This window comes from Ptiloglossa arizonensis, chromosome 8 (genome assembly GCF_051014685.1).
Source record: "Ptiloglossa arizonensis isolate GNS036 chromosome 8, iyPtiAriz1_principal, whole genome shotgun sequence".
NCBI classification, from domain to species: domain Eukaryota; kingdom Metazoa; phylum Arthropoda; class Insecta; order Hymenoptera; family Colletidae; genus Ptiloglossa; species Ptiloglossa arizonensis.
In genome coordinates this window covers 11,656,567-11,678,830 of record NC_135055.1, presented here as the reverse complement: position 1 = coordinate 11,678,830, position 22,264 = coordinate 11,656,567, and the positions used below count along the sequence as shown (strand labels likewise).

The window sequence follows — 22,264 nt, the reverse complement described above, 5'->3', positions numbered from 1 at the left end:
TTCCAAAGGATAAGTGTATTCGCTTTGAACGCTTTAGAGATATTCAAATTCTCTATCTAATCGACGCTCTTCTTGTGCGGGTATTGTATGTACGCTATATATAATCACTTTGTCAATACATATTTGCAAGCATTCATTTGTATTTGTTTTGCTTATAAATATCAAATTTAAAATATAATGTTTTATGGATGCTTCGAGTGTCACGTATTCATCAGATCAACACTTGTTTGAGTTTTCGTATGAGTTTCAATTCAACAGTGTTACAATATTATTTATACAAAAGAAAAAGTCATCTTGGCATTCCCATTGACAAGACAAGTAACGACAATACATTGTCTTGTGAGTTACACAAAATATTGCACCAGTTGAAACAATTATACAATTCGGGAGATAGAATCAAATTTTAGGAAGGAGACACATACTATTTATTTAAATACACTATGAATTTAAGAGAAGAGTATTTTGTATTTTAAAATACTTACATTTTACAGTTAGCAAATGATACGATTTTTATGGAAGATCTTCAATTATTTTGAATAGTGTGGAACATTCGAAACAATAATTTCTCGCAAATAAGATATAAAACAATTATTTTAAGTGATATCGACGACTTGTATAAAAAAGGAAAAGTTACACTTCTGGTTTTACCCACGTAAATAACTGTAATGAGATAGTATAATCTGTTGAAGAGGCAGAGCAGCAACAGCTTTTTCTATTCCAGACAACCAGAAGCCCGACTTTCTAAAGGGCTTTTAGATATTTTAACCTAAGCACGTGTCCCTTCTAGTAGTTTCTGTTAGGTAAATATTTATTGAGAAAAGTTTAGTCAGCTTTCGTTCCTGCATTAAGGACAAGGCACTTAAGAATTTTCACTTTTCAATATTGAAATTCGATATTCGTGTTCACTCTCTTGTGTCCTATTGCTTGAACCTTCGTCAAAAAAATTTGAAAATATTTCCAAAAATATAATGCAACTTTGAGCGTATAGTATGACAAAATTGATAAAATATGCAGGTTCCAGTCTGAAATTTAAAAAAAAATATTATTTCATGTATCGTATTTGATACATCTACACTATCGTACTCGTTATTTTTGAAAAGTACATATCTCGTAAAACTAAATCCAAGAATAGTGTAGTGATTTTCGAAATTTTGTTTGAAATAACATTATTTTCTATTACTTATTTTACTATATTATTTAGAAATAAATTACCGAAATAATTACTTCTGATAATCAGTTTACCCGATTCACGTTGAATCGTTATTTCCAATAATTATTTTTATTCTCATTTCGAGTAAAATTTTTGCCCACCTTTGTCGAAAGTTCTTCGTACCGGTCAAAGTACAAATTTCCTACTTTTATGTTATCGATACGCGATACGTGTTAAATGTATCACTAATATGACCTCAAAATTGTCTGTAAATCCGTAGGCAATCAATAATTGCAACACTCCAATTGTCTTTATCGCGTGAACTTTGATCATTTTTGCACACAATCCCAGAAATGATCAGCGTTTCATAGAAAGAAAAGAAAAAGTTAACGCGCAAAGAGGGTAGACGATCTGCTTCGTTATTAAATTCACGATCGATATACGCAACACTTTTTAAACAATTTTATTCAAACACTTGCACACTGTATTTAAAAATATTCACCTACAGAATCAAACACGTATATCGAGTACTTGAATCTCTATTGTGGAAGTACTTGAATCTCTATTGTGCGTGGTATTTGTAACAATAAATTGTGACCCGCTTAATTTGAAAGATTTCTTCATATGAATGTTGAAAATGTTTGTCACGTTTCAACGATTCGCAAAGTCTCGCCAACCGGGTGGTTGCCATCTGAGTCTCGGATCAAAGACAATACGAGCGCGATAGTACTCGAAGAAAGGTTTTCCCTTTTTTCCCTTCCGGTGGTGTAAGCGATTCGAAGGTATACGCAGCGAGACGTTCGAGTGCCCAGATGTGGCGAGACATTTCTGATCCTGAAAAGTTCTGGTCGCCACATGGCCTACAATGACATAGGTACTTCCGTGCAGTCGGCTTTTTCCACAGCAGTTCTTTGTCGTGGAAAGTATCCCCCATTTAGAACGTGCCCCGTGCCCCTTGAAAAATCTCCTAAGATGATTTCGTAAGGGTAAGCAGATGTGTAGCGCGGTGCTGTATTACTATTTCCGTTTCCGTTCTTTTCACCACCGTTTGCCACGTGCCCCGGAACTTCAGGAATTCAAATAATTTTTTATCCGTCAATGAGAAAAATGTCTGATTTCCATTCGTTTGTCGAGCAATTTCTCGAGTCAAATTTTTTTCGAATACATTCGTTCGTTTTATCATCGATCGAATCCATGCCTTGTACATTAAATAATTGTACATATCTTGAAGTTTGTCTCAGAGTATTCGATATACCAAAATATTCGTATAGCAAAATATGCGAAGATAAAATATTCAAAGGTTTCCAAGGTTCGATTTTTCACCAAGGTAGCTCAATCTGCGCGTTTATCTTCTATTTTTTGGTTGCGTTTAACCGTTAAACTGTGGTAAATTACACCGGGTCGATATCCTGGGTATTTGCATCTCGTGGAACAGGTTTCTGCTTCGGGTTTTCTTCGTAGGACATGCCCCCAGGTTTTCCCTTGACTTTCGGGATTTCCAAGGTTCATCAAGATTCATCCGTTAATGAGCTTCTACATACCTGGGTATTGACGGTGAAATTTTTATATTTTCCTTGAACAACATAGGTAGACGGAGTGCCTCGTCGTTGGTAACTGCGTGATAAAATTAATCGAAGGTATACAGAGAAATCCTTTCGAATCAATTTTGAAGATTTTTAGAGGGAGTAATTTTTTCAACTATAGTTGATAATTCGGATTAGTTTGTAAAAGAAAATGTCAACTTAATTTTAAATCTTTTATACCTTTAGTTATTACCTGAATGAAATTAAAATTAAATAAAATTAAATATCAGTTTAATTTAAGTTCATTGAACTTTGAGTTACCGAATTAAAAAGAAAATGTGATTAAATATCAGCTTAATACTAAAATTGATTTACTTTTTGTTATTGAACGATGAAACGTTTCATTTTTGTTGTAAAATAGCAAAATTTTAATATATATATATATATATATACTTTTCATAAATATTTACTTTTGATCATTATTTAAAAATGTAATGAAGTGTATTCATTCTTTCTTAATATGTAAATATGAACAATTTCTTAACTATATGATGTGCTGTATACGACACAAAGCAATTGTTCAACAAAGAGGTTTTGAATTTAATAATTTAACATTTGAATAATTATTTTCAAATTTAAGAAATTTTTATTTTACATTTAAAATAAATATGTATACGTTATCTTGAATTTCCATCGCTTATCGATTCTTCTTTGCAAAGCTCGAATCTCTCGATCTTTTTCAACCCTTGTATGTTTAACGTTTCAAGTTTTATAATCTGTCTAAAGCTAGTTCATTTCTAGATTAGATTAGGTGTTCTATATATGGAATTCAAGTCGTTTTAAACTCTATTTAGAACGAACTTGGCAACCCTTGTTTTCGCATTTGATTGATTTATTATTAATAAGGTATCAATCAGGTAACATTGGTATTATTTCTTATGCTACTTTCTGGTTTCTTATAACCTGTTATATAGTAGATATAATTCGTACATCTGAAACAAGTGTTTTACTAATAATGATACAAAAATATATGTTCTGGAAAGAAGTTCTTTATTTTGAAAAAGTAAATATTATTCAATGTTATCTATGTATAACATTCAGATGAACTTGCGAAAAATATCCACATTCAATTGGAAAACGCACAAAAATGTGAAATAAATTTTCTAATATCATATCTAGTAAACTGTCGTATTTTTTAGTTATTGGAAAATAGAATATTTTTCTTATTTTCCTTTTTCCAAAGATTCCTTACTGTTACATCAATAATATCATTTGCAATTAGCTAGTCGTCTCGTTAACTTCGGAACCTAATGGTACATTATGGAAAACCCTTAGTGTCTTTAATGCAACCATTCGCATAAGTACACTACCATTTCTTGTAACTTGAAAGTTTTATGAAGCGTAGAAAATCTTGATAAGATAAGAAAACCTAATTATCTCTGGAGTTACCTAACTTTTGTCATATTTATATATAAAATTTGGTCTTCGAGGATGACTTGCAGCATAGTTATTGTACATAGTTACCCTAAAATTGAGTAATTATGTATTTCGTTCTTATGCAAAAAATATGTAGAAAAATAAATAAAATGACACGGTGCGAAGCTGCAATTAGTAAAAGAATATAATTTTTAGAAACAAAGATTTGTTATTACATGCAAGAAAAATTCGTATGCAAATTGTCGCGATTAACAATTATTTTAGTTTCTAAATTTAGATTCATTTTTAAATGCAGATATTTACAATGAAATTAAATTGAAAAGTACATATTTTTTTTCTTCATTGACGATGATAATTTTTAACTATATATTTTAATAAAGATTGACATTTTCGTTTGATTAAATTGTTAATTGTTTCTACCCTGTTCATTTCTATTTTGAAAACAAATATAATATTTAATAACAATTGCAGGGAAATAAAAAATATGTAATAATTAATCTACCTTATGGATCTTAACTTCGTAATTTTAAATGTCTTCAATTTTCATTTTTAATTTTTATATGTCACACTTTTAATTAGGTGGTGCAAGAGCCTATTTTGGTTTACAATTATAAGAAAATATAACTAGTAATAAGTTTAAGAGAAAGAATGTATTTACTATGTAACTTTAGCTTTGACACCTGGAGTGTTACATATACTTGAATGTATTTATTGAGTATAGATTGTAAGCTGAGTATGTGCACTTGTGCGATTTGTATTTTTCCGTGTTCATTACATAATGTTGAGATTGTAAATGAGGGATTTATCAGAAATAATTGTAGGTAAGCTTAGCAAAACTATCATGGAGTGGTTTTTATCTACGAATGTTGTAGAAATATACCATTTTTGTATTCCTAGAGCTTTTTATTACTAGAGTACAAAACTGGTTATAACTTGAAAACGAGGTCAAATAGGGCACGTGTTTGCACAAACTTCTTTCATTTTTTTATGTCCTCTGTTTACCACTAAAGTAGGTAAATACTACATGTTACAAAACACTCTGTATATCTTCTTTCGTTCTGATATTTTGAACTGTGTATTATTTTATCGACCACTTTCTTTTGTTTTTAAATTTAGGAGTCGCAATGCAGCGTGGAATTTGAATGGCAAACTAATATCACTTGCAATTGCAAATCGATTCCTGGAGAGCCTACTGCTTCATCGGATACCCATGAAGATGTTCAAGACTTTTCTCCTAGCCATAGTAAGTATTCAAGGATCAATTTAACAATGATGGTATCATTGTTATTGTAAATATTGCAAAATAGGTAAACGTAACGTTTCTTAAAAGAACAAATAACTGGATATTTTTCATCTTGAATTGTCATGAACTTACAAAAGTGTAATTAGACTATATCCTAACTACTTTAATAAAGATAATTTTATTAGTATATATCTGATAATAAGATGACGTTTTACTCTGATTGTGAAAATTTTTTAAAATTAAAGATTTGTAGCTGATATTCGATTTTATCGGTTATAAATTAGACTGGTTAGAACATTAAAAATACAGTTTTTTATAAAAATTTCAATAGTACGAATAGTACATTTTTTGAAAATAGCAAGATACATTATTTTTTATTTTTAGTCCAAAGAATTTTTGAAAATATGTTCTTGGAACGAATTTCTTTTTTTATATATTCGTTGTATTTTTTTGTCGCTTTTCGATCATTCTATCAACGCGACAAGAGACATTTACACGCGTACAAAATGTAACAACGTATCACTATATTCTTAATACAAGAAACAAGCGTACAATTCCTTGAAACTTTCTCTGAAAAATCTGTATTTTACAAAGATAATGCGACTTTAGCAACATCGGGGAAAGAAAATAAACTTAATACGTGGAATTCTTTGAAGTGTATATTTAAACACCGTGAATCTTCAGTTTTAAGATTTGCAAGATTATTTCAAATATCACTACTGTATAAAATCGCTCTGTTTCATGAATTTTCTTGCACGATATGTGTATTTCGAAAAAGGAAAGCAACTTCAGAAACACGGGTACAAATTTTCGAACTTTTCTCTGATTTCTTTTTTACTCCTCATTGAACGCTGCACAATTTAAACAAAACTCTTGTTCTTTTCCTGGCACCTCTCTCCGCAAATTCATTCTTTTGAAGGTATGACACAACTTCGAAAACATAAAAAACCACTCCAATTGCCTGTAAAAAGAATTTTAAACAGCATCCTATCAAATACGAGTCTCTTAAATATTGTTTTCTACATTATATTACTAAACAAATTTTAATATTACATTTGTAGAGACAAGTTCAGGACACAGGGTTACTAACTTCTTTCACATTTTCTGATTCTGACAAGCGTTAATAACGTATCGAAAAGCATTTCTTGTTCGAACACGAACGAAAAAAAGAAGTATAACAGAAAAAATTATAAAGTACTAGAATAAGAAAGAAATAAATTGAAAAGGATTTGTTGACAGTCTGTACATTTTCAAGGTTTCGCCATATCTGTATCGCTGTTTCGGTGCGTGCGTTAACTGGTGATATTTACATAAATCTGTTTTTACAATATCGTGTGGTTCATCTCTTTCAGCTGGCACGGTGGCAGGCATCGTGCTGAGTTTTATCGCCCTAGTAGCTGTGCTGCTTTATTTTCGAAACCCGGATAAAAGAGCATGCTTTCGTTCCTGTTGGAATCCATTTTCTTCGAGAAGAGGCAGTGGTCGCGTTCAATATTGTCGGGTATGTTATAAAATTAATCCACTTCATTTTCTTTACTTATCAATAAGAGCTTCGATCGCAATCGTTAAAAATAATTTCATACAAATTATTGTTTCTACTACGACGATATTACAATTGTAAATAGAGAAGCAAAATCTTTTATGATCGCGATCGAAATTTATCCAATACTTTTGGTTACGATTGTAATCGAATTTTAATGTAAGATTATTGATGTGGTTACACTCCAATCGTTGAAATCAATATTTCTTCATTGGATAAGTTTTAAACAAATGTAGTTTTCGCAGACACAGAATCCATTGAAGTTTTTAAAATTTGCCGCGCCATTTTGAAATATATTAAAGATTCTTATTTCAAGTGTATTTAACGTACGCGTATTTCTATACGTGTAATTTTAAGTATACGAATACACGTTTAGTATTTCACGCATATTTAAATACACGTTTAGTATTTCACGCATATTTAAATACACGTTTAGTATTTCACGCATATTTAAACACACGTGTAGTATTTCACGTGTATTAACGTAAAATACCTACCCGATTTTAATTCGTATAATTTTTAGAACACGGCTGCTAATTATCGAAAAAAAGACAAAGACACGATTGTGCAAAATTTTCAGGTAATAAATACAGAAATAAATTTCAAAAATACTCCCACTAACACACATCATTCAGCGCCATTTTTCTTTTTCTGTACTGTTGCTGTTCAACACTCTTTGAATAATTTTGTACCCAATGCGAACGCTGTCGATTCTTTTGAAAATCTTTTAATGGGGCTAGCACGATTCAAAAACGAATCCTTTGTTTTTTGTTACGATCCATGTGTTGACCAGGAACAAACGATGTTGAACAATGGAGCACCGGGATTTTACGTGTTGTAAATCTATCAGCTCAAGGCGAGACTGTCAGAGGGCAGCATGCGTTTGAAAACTTTCACATTTTAGACCATTTTCTCTGTCACGTTCACGAGAAATTAATTACAATCGCATGAAATAAAAACCTGTTTAGATTGTTAACCAGAATTTTGGTTTTCTCGGAAGAAACTGAACAGTAACAATTATGAATTTCGGTTTCGATTCCTCAATTGTAAACACGAGACATAAACCTACATACATACATATGTACAAACCTACATGCACACATATATACAAACCTACACATATACATATGTACATATACTAGATTGTTCAATAAGTTTTGTTCGATAAAACTTATTGAAGAGTATTACATTGAACAATACTGTTCAGTAAGTTTCATCGAACGACGAAACTTATTGACCGACCTATTATACGTAGGGAACTTCGTTTAATACCATTCATCCGAATAATTTATTTACTTCCGGTGATAGGAACGAAATGCTTGAAACATACTTAAATCCACATATCTTGATTGATTTCATGGGGGACGTAATCTGACGTTTTCTTTTTTTGTTATTGGTGGAGATACAGAGGAGACACAAAGATCAACTTCGTTTTTCTACATCTAATGATATTTATGTTTTTTTTACTTACTTTTATCGGAGTGTTTTAAGGTACGCGCGATGATTTAATGTTGCAGGGGATTCAAGGTCGTTAAAGATCAATTACGAAGGAAAGTATTCAATTTTGAGAAATAAATCGAAAAATGTTTTCTAAATTTCTTACTTACGTACATCCACATTGCAAATGCAAGTGTTCAAAATGATAATAATAAAATGATAATAATCTCGAGTCTCAAAGCATGTTTTACAACGATTCGATATGGACAGTGTGCAATATTGACAATCAGGATATATATATGTATACATTTCGGTGTACAAACTTACAGCTTATCTTTTATTTCGACATTCATCTTATAATTAATATGGTATGAGTTTATGTATATAAAAATTATACTAACTGTTTTTGTTTCTCTATAACGCAATAAGAAAAATGAATAAATTTATGGAGCTTAGTTTAGCTATTATCCTACCATAGATTGTCAAAATTTACAAATACAGATATGTAAATGAGAAATGTACAACGTGATAAAATGTTTACCCGAAAGATATTTATAGCGATTACTAGTGTACAGTTTTAAAGTCACAATACCGACAAAATATTTTTCTTCGTAGTTAATCTTCAACGACCTTAAACACCCTTCCGTTACAGATCATTGTACGCATTAAAGTGTTCCATCGGAAGATAAATAAATAAATAAATAAATAAAAAGGAGTATTCCATTCGAAAGAATGAAATTTATCTTCGTATTTCCTTTACATTTTTTATGTCAGATCCCCCTCTCGAATAATTTTGTTCTATCAAAAGTAGACGAGTAAATGTTTCACCCTGTATACAGGTAACTTACCTATAACACAGTGTCGATATAATGCGTTGCAAAAATTATTGTAAGTATTCGTTACACTCTTATAACACGGTACTCTATAGTACACACATGTTGTCTGTTCACTCTATAATGCACGCTTCGAAGAAATCGCTATGGTGATTATCGTTTGAATCGATATATGTAAGTACATACATATTTACATTCTGTCAACGTTTTTTTTCTGATATAATCAATAGTCGGATGAACTTGTAACCGTAGCAGAAGGAAATGGCCGGATACTCATGATCGTAACATTTGATTACTTGCTGCCCCGAATCAACGGTCGTAAATATTAAATAATTGACGTAAAACTGATAAAGTTTATCAAGCGTTCGATGCATCGATTATATTTTTGTCAAAAATGTAATTTATAATCGATGATTTTCTTCGTTCTTCGACTATTTTATAGGTAAAAATACAAAGAGATGATGATTCGTTCAGTTTGCCCACATTTGAATACACTTTATCCACTATCATAATTATTGTTCTCCTTTGTACGAAAGAATACTTTAATCGTTTATTTCCACCAGATATCTTTCACTCACCTTGTAAACGATATTATCGTTGAAAACACGTCGGAAAGAAATCACGTTACATTATAAATATCATAAAAACGATTTGTGTTATGCTGTGTACACGATGTTGGATTTGAATGCAACGTTCTTGTTTTTACCCTTTTTAATCGTAAATTAACCATTCTTATTTACTCTAACACTTAGTAATATATATCTACTAAGAAACTTGGAACAAAACTGGAGAAATATTACTCGAGTTTAGAGACGGATTGTTCGCTTATTTTATTTAACCCTTTGAGGTCTAAAAACGCTCTCCAATATTTAAACCGACTTTAACGGCGAATTTTCTCATTTTATGAAACTGTTTCAACGATTGGGAACGCATATCGATTTGAAAAACAAAATGCTCCCATTTTGAACGACGTTGACGTATTGAGTTTGAGTAATTAATTGATATATTGAGCAATGTTCTATTAACTCAGTTGGCGATTCCACTGTTGTTGATCTAGAAATTGTGAAAGATTGTCTGCCGATTAAGAAATTATTAGTAAAAATTACAATCCGTGAATTGAAGTAGCAATACCGTTATTATGAGTGTAGATGTTGTGAAAGATAAAATTGCTTACTGATTAAAATATCTTTAATAAAAATTAGTATCTACGAATGCAAGTAGCAACACCGCTGCCACCGATGTAGAACTTGTAAAAGATAAAATTTACTCTGTTGATTAAATAATCGTTAATTCATATATTTTGTATCTTAGGTCGACACCACAGAGGAGGCTTGTCTTCTGCTCGATGTTGACCCTACTCAGTGTCAAACGGATAGTGACGACGATCTATTGAACGCATAGTCGTATTCTGTTGCTGTTGTCTTTCTACATCCTATTTTATCTAAGTCCATAAATTATACAAAAAGAAATTGATCGAACGCATTAAAAATATTTTTATGCGCGCAATCTCTGTTTCGTTTACTATTACCATCGTTCGGATCGGTTAACATTAATTCGAACTTTGTTATCGCGGTTCCGTGCCATAAAGTATTGTAAACATTTACACATGTTTATATATATATGTATATATACATGTATAATATATATATAAATATATATTGTGTAATACACTACTCCACTTACCGAGAAAACACATTAATTAACAGTTGATCGATATTTGTCAAGTTGAAGTTTGTACAGGAAAATCTATTCACAGATTTTATTTGATAAAATTTCTATCCGCACTACTTAACAATTTATACGAAACAGTCAGAAATCTGTACATACATTTTATTCCATCTTTATTTCGGTATAATTAAAATGTCAAGAAGAAAAATAATCGAGTTACGTTGATGTGTTAAGTCTTCCGATAAATTAGAACACGCGATCGAATCTTAAATAATTTCAAGTTATCAAAATTACCGGTTCAATATATTGTTTACAGATCGGAAATCTTCGTACGTTGAGGAATTAGGGAAGAGTATTGTTTTAAAAAGTAAGTACTTTATTTTTTCCCCGGGTTTTACAGTAATCATTTGTACGGTACGGAATGTATATACAAAGTTAGTTATTGTAGCATTTTTCACGATCCAACAGTGAACCAAATTTAGGTAGTAAAAAGATGTGTTAAAATAGTATTTTATTTTTGGTTAATAATTTTAAATTGAACCAAGTATAATTTCTCTTTCAGTGTTTTGTGAACATAGTAAATATGTAGATTTCTTTGTTTTCGTATAATGTACAAACATTCCATTGTATTTTTGTTTGTTACATAATCGAATAAAGAAAAAGGTTGTTCAATATTTCCTGTATTAAATTATATATAGTTCCGATCATTGTGATTAATTTCGGGCGTAGATTTTCAGTTTTAAATTATCTACCTCTTTTATTAGTACAATTTTATCTAACGTTACCTAATTTGTGTATTAGATTTCTTGAAATATTTCGTATCTTTAAATTCGAATTCTTATATTGATTTACATCATTTTTATCCCCGAACATTTTTACAACCGACGTAAATTTCTAAAATAGATGAAAAAAAGAAACGTTTTTGTTTACAACGATCTGCATAAAATTCGGAGCAATTGGAAAGAAGTTCCAATCGTTAACTATAATTTTTATCATAAACGAAATTATACCTTTACTACCTTTAAGAGTCATCGTATTAATCCTGTCAATGAACAATACGATCATAATTAATAAGAAAACAAAGAATTTATGCTTTGTACGAAGCTTCTTGATTGTCATCGTAGGCTTCCTGAAATAGGCAAATATAATTGTATAAAAATTTGTGACTATGTATACGTAATAATTTAATCCCTAAACTATTTTGTAGCAGAATTTAGGTATTTCGATGTTTCCTTGTGTCTATATAAATATGTAATTATAAAATAGTTCTTAATATGTATGAGAAACGAAATAAACTTTTTAAATGTTGTATCTATAAATAATTCCTCTGTTATCTACAAACGATGTAATCTTTATCTACGAAATAAAGTTTTTAGATATCGTGTCTATAAATAATTCCTCTATTATTTACAAACATTTCTGTGCATTTTCTATTCGTTTACATACATAAAAACGAATAGTTTTATTTACTTCATTATATAAAACACATTTCATAGTTATCTATGGAATGGTATATTTCAAAGCAAGATGTAATTTCCGCTTTAATGCTTTATTAATCTTGCGATACCGCGTAATCGTTAGATTATCATCTCTTCGTTTAGGCGAATTCCGTATAGTTTTCCGACGATTTTTTCTTCTCCATCGAACGTATGTACGAAATAGAACATTTTCTCTCGAGTTAATTGTCGAAATTTCTCTATCGAAGTCCAAACGAAATCGATTAGTTATCCAATGCCATTTATTAGCAAAATTACTCCTATCGTACGAATTACGATTATCTCGTACAAACTTGCATCGATGAATCGATGCGTATTAATAATCGTTTACGTGTAACGGATATAATTTTCGCACAGCGAACTAAACGTAGACGATACCGAATATTATTGTAAGGAATTATAAACATAGGTACCGTAACGAACATACGACGCAAGAGTGAAACTTAAATAAACTTAACGGGTCGAGTGGACGATGACGTAGAGATCGAAAAAACGAAATCGCGTATACGCGACAGCAATCGGCCAAGTGTTAAGATATAAAACACACGACGATGTTGAACGAATTCTAATTTTAAATTCACCGTTAAGCTTTTTAGCGACATTCCCGATTATCGAGATACTCGCTCGTAACGAATTACACAATTGGTTCGGCGCTAAAAATGGATGAAACGTATACTATAGAATGGATTCAGGAATCGGGATAACGGTGTTCACGCGCGAAAAACCATCGTGGGAAAACGAAACGGAAAACGGTGAATGTAATTTGCATCGAGTCTACATTAGTTTGTGTAATATTAAAAATTTTTTCGTAACACGCGCCAAGGCACGATTCAAAGGAGAGAAAAAGAAAAATACAGTCGAACGTGTGTACCGCGCGTCGAAACGACGACGGAACGAAAACGGAAATTCATAACGACAACAATTAATTTGTACGACAGTACTACTGTATTGATATAATACAACAAATTTATTTTTCACATAGTATGTCGTTATAATTATGTATATAATCTGGACATTAAAATTAAGATACTCGAAGGAAAAATCATTCCTAAACGTGTCACATCCGATCCCATAATTACAATGCTCTCTCTCGCTCTCGCTTTCTCTCTCTCGCACGCACTCTCTCTCTCTCACTCGCTTTCTAATCGATAGAAAATAATACAGAACCGCGTTTTCGGGAAGTCTATCTATCTACAAAAATGCAATGCGAACGTGAAACCCGCAGGAAAAGGTGTTTCGTCTCCCCCCAAAGAAAAAAAAAAAAAGGAAAAAAAAAGAAGAAAGAAAGAAAGGAAGAAGAAAGAAAGAAGAAAACAAGAAGGAAAAATCGGAACAAAAATCGCACCCGCAGCAAATATTCGTGTCTGTGCATGTGTGTATACGTGTAATTCGTGTGTTACAATAGCATGTCGTCGACAGGACAGGAAACGAATTCAGTCGTAACAGCTAGGTTTTTGTGTTGTCGTTTTTCAGGACACATACATACAATATACGTAAATTGTTCGTAGCTTGGTGTGGTTGTTGTTGTTGTATCTTTTTTTTTTCATTTTTTTTTCAATAACACTATCTCCGTTTACAGCAACAGCGAAATACACTAGAGCTTCACGGTAAAATTTAACAAACGAACGTGCTCTCCAATCTGCCGCCGATGCGCCATTCATACTCTCGTACCGGATGTCAAGAATGAACGACTGAGCCCGTGCACCATTGGCAGGTTGTGGCCCAATAAAAAGTGGGAGGCCAAGTCAACCATCCGGAAATGACGGTCTCCCGCGATGAATTTCGAAAATTGTTCCACCGCGGTCGTTTTCCTCGTAAACCGAGGAACCCGCACACGGGTATACAAGAGGATCCACTTAAGATAACTAGAGGTGCACAAGGAGGCGTTTACACTACAAAAGCGTTCACGTAAACGCAAACAAAAATACCCAAATCGCGCGCATATCCGAAACTCCTCTCTTAAAACCACGACTAACCTCACCCCTCCCTACCCCGCCCTCTTTCTCCGTCCATACGCGCGTTAAAGGCATCCAATCCATCCTGACGGCCAATCGAAACACACGCGACACGTTTTCATTAACCTAGAATTCCCCCCGTGGATCCCCATTTGGTTGATCCAACGGGGGTCGGGGGATGTGAGGACGATCGTTCGATGTCCGAGATGACAACGGTTAATAATCCGTCCCGTTCTTGCCGCTTGAATAACGATTTTTGTTTTATCACCTACATTTACAAGTATTCTGTTATTTTCCTTCTTTTTCTTTTTTTGTTCTCGTTACTATGTACAATTGTTTGGCACCGTCAATTGTCTCTTAATACGTATGATGCCAAAATCGTTAAGGTCGAAAAAAATTATGAACACGATCCACGATGTTTCTCTTCAGCTGTGTCGAGTCGCGTTCGCGTTCACTTTCAGAGGGCGAGGGCCGATCGCGTGGCCCTCTCCCTCTAACCCACCCCTCCCCCCCTCTCTCGATAATATTTCTGCGGCGCCACGCTTACGTTTCATCGAGCCTGCGCGGAGCACGACCCGTTTAATCCATCGCAAGCGAGCGCCGGTATCGAGAGAGGTATCCGATCGTTATGAAAGTGTTGACACGTTACAGGTTGTCGTTATACTTTTTCGTTTGGCATAGTTTAGAAATGTACATATCCGTATGTCCTTCACCCGTCTTACAGCGGAATGTGTCTACGTGTACGTGTCTATGCGCGTGGGTGTGTATGTACGTGTAGGTGTATGTTTGTTTCTTCTCCTAAAGTTTGGCTCCGGCAATGTGCAACCCCTCACTCGTTTAAGGGGGACATTGCTGGAGCCAAAGGGTGAAGCGAGCATCGCCGAATCGTCCCGTACAATAGCACGGCGTGCAGTCTATGCACGCCGTGTTTTCAACTGTTTTTATATCCATTGCGGAACGATTCGGCGAAGCGCTTCGCCCGACGCGACGATTTTTTCCATTAACCCTACCGAACCGCGTATACAATCACACGTTTCGCAGCGTTAATAGTTACTTTTTTTTTTTCTTCTCTCTCTCTTTCTCTCTCTCTCTCCGCATTCTCACGTTTCAGTTCTCATCGTAACCTATAAAATGACTGACTGCCACTGGTAATTTGTTGGTTTTTTTTCCATTTTTTTTTTATAAATTCCAGACTGCCCAGCAGCCAGACGCACAACAGTTATCACAACTTAAAACCGTAATACTAATACGTTACTCTTTTGTAAATATATTAATATTTAATCATAAATATTATATATATATATATTTATATTTATTTATATATATTATATTAATAACAACAGATCTTTATCGTACCCACAATTACTCATCGTGGATTAGTAAAATACCATACGAAACGTCATGTACAATTACGGTTCACTTTTCCCTTCTTTCATTCCGGGACCAAATAACTGGCTATAAAACGCAAATACGGAAGGTAGTGGCTGTTCAAAGCGATTAAAGGGTAGGAAATGTACGATCAATGTTGCTTTCTTCTTCTTGGTAATGTTGCTTCGCGATACTGGTACTTGCCGATATAGTCGTTCCATCTCTAATACCTCTCTCGCCTCGTTCTTGTAAGTTGTCGAGTTTCATTCACTTGTGTCACCATCGTCTTTTTTTTTTTGTTCTTTTTACTAAAAAAATATCGATCGCAGCTACGTACAATGCTATATAATGATTATTTAACATTTAAAAATGAGATCTATTTTTCATCCTAGCAAATCGGGAGGGGACATTAAAGATTACTCGAGTTCGTTAATAAAGTGTCCGTAGACGAGCGGTGTTTTTTGTTTTTTTTTTTATCCTGCGTTTGAAGTTTTCAACCTTATTATATGTACGCGTAGGTTCCTTAGTGTTTTTTTTTTTTTTTTGTAATTCTTTTTCCTTTTTTTTCTTTTATTCTCCTCCTTTCTCGATCCTGGCGTTCTTGGAGGAGCCCCGTAGCGTTGTCCTCGGTCCTGTGATCGGATTCGAGTGTTGTTGTTTTCGTTTTTCTATATTTCACCATCGCGCTCACGTTCGAGTTTCGTACGTGTAGGGGCGGTCAGACAGACGAATTTCGAGGCCGATTTCGTTTGTTGCGTGTGATAGAGCTGTGCCGTTTCCCCACGGAAATACGTGGTACTCGTGGCGCGACATCCTCGTTGCACAGGGACCGTTCGGTCACTCAGAAGATTTCTGGTTCCGGTTCGTTCGAGGGCGCGGCCTGAAGGGCCAGCTGCATGCTGGACTCTGTATTACGCCGTTTCATTTTACCCTTGGTCTTCTTCAGCATCGTGGCCTAGGAAGGGACAGGGTCACAGGGGGCGCACAAAGGAGCAATTGAGAAAATGTCAATGCCAGTGACCAAGTAAACAGCAATACCTCGCACTCCTTACACAGCCAGAACTCACGGACCAACAAGAGGATTTTCGTACACGAAAAGAAGTAGAAACAAAGAGTAAATTAACACTCGAAGGACCGGTTACCGGTATCTCCGCTTGTTTTTTTTATTAGTCCACGCGTATCGAATCGTCGAACGAGTTTTTGGATTTTTTTCTGGAGAGCATTCGATAAATAGAACAGCGTGTACGCAATTACTGAGCGAAAAACTCGACTCGTGCATCGCGATTTTTAAGCTTCTTCTTAGCTTGGTTACGTAAATCGAATGTGTTACCGATTCTCGTAAAGCACGCGCGATACCTAATCTATGGCGCCAATTGTTATCGAACGAACCGAGTATCGGTACGTTTGTTTACGAAAAATCTTTTTTGGAGAATTCAGAATCGAGACCAATGGAGAACGAATCTGTACCCTGTGGTGTAGAGTTCGGGGAACTATTTCGCGATTGTATTTGGACAGTTTGATCCGTTTTTTTTTTTTTTTAATATATTCAAATTCGCAAGGTCCTTAAAGTGTTAATGCCTCAAGCTGAAAAATACTAGTTGAAAAAATATGCATAACAACTAGATCACACACAGTGTTGTGAAAAAGTGTAGGTTTTACCATAAGAAAGAAGTTTGTACTCGTGCAAGTTGTATTTGAAATAGGAGTGAAATATTTTTCATTTTCGAAATATTATTTTTATAACCTCTCGGGAATGAAAAAACAAATTATTCTCGAACGAAAGAATACTTGCCTACCGATGAATTTCGATAAGAACGCGATTCGAAAAGGGTGAGTCAATTATACAGAATTTTAAATATTTATTCAAGTATTAAAAATAAGTAAAACGAGTATACTGGATCAAGTTCTTTTCAAAATTGATTAATCTCAAAATTTACGTAACATCACGATACGATTATTGTTCACTGTTCGGTATTCGTTAAGTGTGTCGTTCGAATGTGATCGGACCTACAATTTTTTACAACACTGTGTAACAACAAGCTTGAACGACGTTGAGCATTTAGGGTGATTAATAAATTCCTGAATGGGCTTCGATAACTTCAATTTATCAGCGAAATCATCGTCTTCGAGTTATCGTTGCTCGTTCGATCGTCGCGATCGTAGAGAAAGAATTGTTCACGGGAAGCGTCGATGGAGTTTTTTCATAGAAAAATTTTCAGTTAAATTTTCAAAACGTTAAATTTTAAAAATATCGCATCTCGAATACCAATGGAGGACAACGAACAACCAAGTGCATCTGATTTGCAAGTGATTTCCTCCCTCGAAAGTTGTACGAGTCCAAAGATCGTTTAACGATCGAAAGACAAGTCTGTTGTTTCAAGCGACGAGAAACTTGCCCAAGAATGATCGACAAGAATTTGTTAATCGCCCCGATACGTCGATAATAGTGGCACAGAGGGCTACATGCGACGGAAACATCGAATGGACATTTACTATACAGGAAATACATGTAGTGTACATCTTTCGCATGGCGTAGCCACACCGAAACTCCCTCCCATTGTTGCAGAATTTGCACAATCGGGGAGTCTAGGCGGAGCACTGGTCGTAAACTTGAATCATGAATTTAATCGATCGACTAGTTGCAAGTTGAGGTTAGGTTTTGTTGGTACACTCGTCCGTGCTCTTGCCCCCCTCCCCATTAGCGGGCGGAATCGACGGTTCTGTATTCCGACGCTTGATCTTATTTTTCTTCAACATGGTAGCCTGGAGTGAACAAAGGAACAAGGAGATATTAGTCAGTGTGCGATCGGGGGAGGAATGCATGCGCTGCCGGACACCAGGCAGTTGGGTTATGCTTTTACGGAGACTGCGCAGAGCGTCGCGATAAGTAAGATTTAGCGGCTAGCACATACAGATGCTCCTGCAGAGAATCAACGTGCGACAAATATGTATGTAGATAGAGCCCCATCGTTCTGCGTGAAATCGAACAGCAGAGTGAGTGATTACCGACGACGAAAATACGTAAATATCGTGAGCATCGACTTTATCCAACGATCGTTAACCCCTTGCACTCTAACTGTGTCTTCTAGGTATCGGTGATGTCTGGCGTTCTGTGTTTTAAGCGTGCTTAAAATAAAACGAAACGGTGATTTCGATCGAATTCGATTCACAAAGTCGTGGTTTGCAAAATTCACTTCGCGACCTGATCAATTCCGTTCCTCGATTCGGTATTTCTGGCTTCAGGAGACATTTTACGAAACACGATCGTATCTATACGAGAAACACTGTTCGATCGATGTGAAAATCGTTGAGATTTTTGCGCACAACTCGAAAGTATATATTGTAAAAGTTACGTAAATATTAATCGAAGATGCTGGTGGAAGTTGGTGCGACCTTGAGAGACCAACAAAATTTTGATCAGTTTTTTATGTTCTCTGATCGACAAAATGATCTGAAATCCGATAGACAATTATCCTCGCTTGTTATTTCGTTATTGTTATTTATTATTATTTTAAACAATCATTATCTATCGTTACTCTACTATCATTCGTTTGTTGTAATTTACTTCTATGCGATAAAGATAAATAATTTTCAACAGGCTGTTCTTTCATTGTCCTTCCTTTACTTTTCTTCTTTCTTTTCTCTTCTTTTTGTTTGTAACTTTTGCGATAAATATTTTCGAGTTAAATAACAGTGTCCGTGCAATTTTGACATCGATTAAATAGTGTTTCTTGTTAGCGTCGAGTGCAATGTGCAAAATGTAAAAGTAAGCGATTCTATTTGATAAAAAGAAACGATAGTGACCTGAAAACACGAGCCCTATAAAAATAACGTGTCTTCGAATTTGAAGAGAGATACTCGAGTGTTCTATATTTCAAGTCATCCTACATAGAATAATATTTTAAGAACCAGTATGAATTTTACGTACATATGTAACACTTGTCGCTTAAAAATTCTTGCAGAATCTACTGGCAAAATATTGACATCTCTTCCTGGACTATTCGGTGTAAAAAGAATCATAGTATTACGCGAATATTAAAGAATCTTTATTTCAATTATCGTTAGAATTGAATCGATGATACACCGACTAAACGATTCTGAGAATCTTTTTACATGGACAGAGAAAGTTAATCGAGTTGTAAATTTGTAATCATTATTATTTTATATTATAATTTTATAACAACGTAACGTTTGACCGTAATATTATTAACGTACAATAAAAGTAAAATTTGTTCGTGTCGGCATGGGAAATGTATCTAGAAATGTATAACAGTTTCCAGCATGTTTTTCGTGCCCTGTTCTAGCCTTTTGCAAAAAATAACATGCCAAGATCAATGTGCCAATAAACACGTTGGAGAACTTAGGTTCTACTATGTCGAAAACACTGTAATTAAAAAAATGTGTAACATCGATACACGTAAAATTGGGGGCTAATTGCTGCAGAGAGAAGTTGTAATGCAAAGGGTTAAGTGGGCAACACAAAGTGGATGCAAAAATAGGGGGGGGCAAGGTTTGCGTGTTTCGGCGTCAAACATTGAGGGGATTTTAGTGTTTGTTCTTACGGTGCGTTACACCCACTCTGTTCTATATTTCAACGGAATTATGGGGTTGTTACTGGTGTCTGTACCAAGATTACCTTCAGTGCTGATTTTAATACTACGATATTCCCCGGACTCTGGACCCACGGTTCACCATCCACTTGTACCGGTGTATCCGAGTGCAAATGAATCTTTATGTGTCCTCCCTGTGAAAGACATAGAGACGATATTCATTATTTTACGACGAGCAGGAAGGAACAGTTCGAGTTGTATCGCGACTATCGATAATTTAATTAGTTTAAAAGTTCAACGAGGAAATTTCGTGCTCGACTTTCTCGGTAGATCGTACAAGTCGATTATTGACCAAGAATTTATCATTTGGAAGAGAATTGATTCTTAAATATCAAATTGATCATTTCTATGGAGAGGTCCTCCCTGTGAGAGACATAGAGACGATATTCATTATTTTACGACGAGCAGGAAGGAACAGTTCGAGTTGTATCTCGACTATCGATAATTTAATTAGTTTAAAAGTTCAACGAGGAAATTTCGTGCTCGACTTTCTCGGTAGATCGTACAAGTCGATTATTGACCAAGAATTTATCATTTGAAGGAAAATTGATTCTCAAATATCAAATTGGTAAATTCTATCGAGAGGTATTCATTACGAATAAGAAACTGATCGTTTTTTCGAAAAGAGATTCCTTTTACATCTCTTTAGATGTGTATTTACTATCTACGTACTTAGACGTTGATTATCAGTACACATTGTCGCGTTTCGAGTAGAAAATCTTCAACGCTATAATCGTTCGTTAAGAAAATAATTTAATTCTGGGGTGTTTTGTACATTATTCGGAGCGTATTGTTTAAATTTGTGACAAACTCTCGCGATTGCAGAGTGTGGTATTAGAATTTTTCCGATTACCAAATGTTTGGTATATTTGATCGAACGAACACAGACACAGTGTTCTCTGATTAGAATGTTCGTAGTTGATTATTAGTAGTCAGTCACTGTTTCTATGCAATATTTTTGTCACCGAGGAACAATAATAAAACACGTGAGCGTTTAATCGTCGAATAAAATTTTACCTGAGCTATCCTCAATCCTGCACGAAAACCAGATTGAATTTGTCCAAGATGTATCACACCTGTGACACCGACCACTTCCAACATCCCGTCCCAATGATTTGGCGTATAAAATTGATCTTCTTTGGTGTCTGGTCCCCAGGGATTTGCCCCAGAACCCCAACTACATTGTCCAAGAAGAAAATCATCGAAGGAACGTTAGACAATTGCGATCGTGGACTTCAGAAATGATTTAACTATACCTTAAAATATTAAGAATAATTATCCCTTCGACTTCAGGTAACTCGACAAGCTTTCCGTCCACCTCCAATCGAATCTCTTTGTGCAAGTCTTTGCAAGGTTTTCGTTTGATCATTTTTCGCAAACCCATCGTCAGGTACATCCTTTTGTTGTGCAATCGGCTATTGAATTTGTTTGGATTCTCTTCTCTTGCGTTATGAAAGTCCAAACACAAATCAGCGTCAAGACCAATTCCAAAGTAGTTGTTCATTACGAATATTTGCGTATTGTCTTCGCTCGGCGCACCAGCTCCTGGAACATTTACGTGCAAAATGTCGTTTTTCGAGTCCATTGTTTCCGATTCACCTTTCGATTAGTTGACAGTTAAATTTTATAGTTTAGTGTAATTTGTAACTTTAAACGAAATGTTCGGTGTACAATATTTACTGGAATTTCAAACAGTTCGGTTTATTAGATATAATTTTTGACGTAACCAGTCACGATAATCAAGTAACGTTTTATCATTCCATTTTGAACGATCTTTTAATAAGAAAGGCGAATAGTTAAATCAATAGTATTAACAATAACGAAAAGAACATTTTGTAACCAATCGTTGGTTCATTTAGAGGTACCGATTCGAATTTAAGTTCAGATATTCCTATTTTTTGCTGTATTTTATTTCAGTGGTGCATCCAAGAAGAGAGTAGACAAAAGGGTAGATACCTCCCCACTATCGATTAATTATATTTTTTTTTTTCAGCATTTAATATA

The 22,264-nt window shown here is 34.4% G+C and overlaps 2 protein-coding genes across 13 annotated transcripts in view; one reads left to right on the top strand and one right to left on the bottom strand.

Annotated features, from left to right (window-relative positions):
* Positions 1-10,669, top strand: part of Lerp (lysosomal enzyme receptor protein) — a 37,315-nt gene extending 26,646 nt beyond the window's left edge. For 2 of the 3 annotated variants that reach the window (XM_076317429.1, XM_076317426.1), the window contains 4 exons: positions 5,227-5,353; positions 6,706-6,854; positions 7,417-7,473; positions 10,475-10,669. In XM_076317429.1, coding sequence (XP_076173544.1) covers positions 5,227-5,353; positions 6,706-6,854; positions 7,417-7,473; positions 10,475-10,564 — 423 coding nt within the window. In that variant the 3' untranslated portion in view covers positions 10,565-10,669. The remainder of the gene's footprint in view (positions 1-5,226; positions 5,354-6,705; positions 6,855-7,416; positions 7,474-10,474) is intronic. The other variant, XM_076317428.1, reaches the window with a different exon arrangement.
* Positions 10,670-13,249: 2,580 nt separating this feature from the next.
* LOC143149796 (diacylglycerol kinase theta) overlaps positions 13,250-22,264 on the bottom strand; it is a 48,474-nt gene continuing 39,459 nt past the window's right edge. For 8 of the 10 annotated variants that reach the window (XM_076317434.1, XM_076317437.1, XM_076317438.1 and 5 more), the window contains 4 exons: positions 21,517-21,805; positions 21,278-21,437; positions 20,287-20,394; positions 13,250-16,605 (listed from right to left, as the gene is read on the bottom strand). In XM_076317434.1, the coding sequence (XP_076173549.1) occupies positions 16,492-16,605; positions 20,287-20,394; positions 21,278-21,437; positions 21,517-21,805 (671 nt within the window). In that variant the 3' untranslated portion in view covers positions 13,250-16,491. Of the gene's footprint in view, positions 18,414-20,286; positions 20,395-21,277; positions 21,438-21,516; positions 21,806-22,264 lie in introns of all 10 variants that reach the window. The other 2 variants (XM_076317435.1, XM_076317444.1) reach the window with 1 other exon arrangement.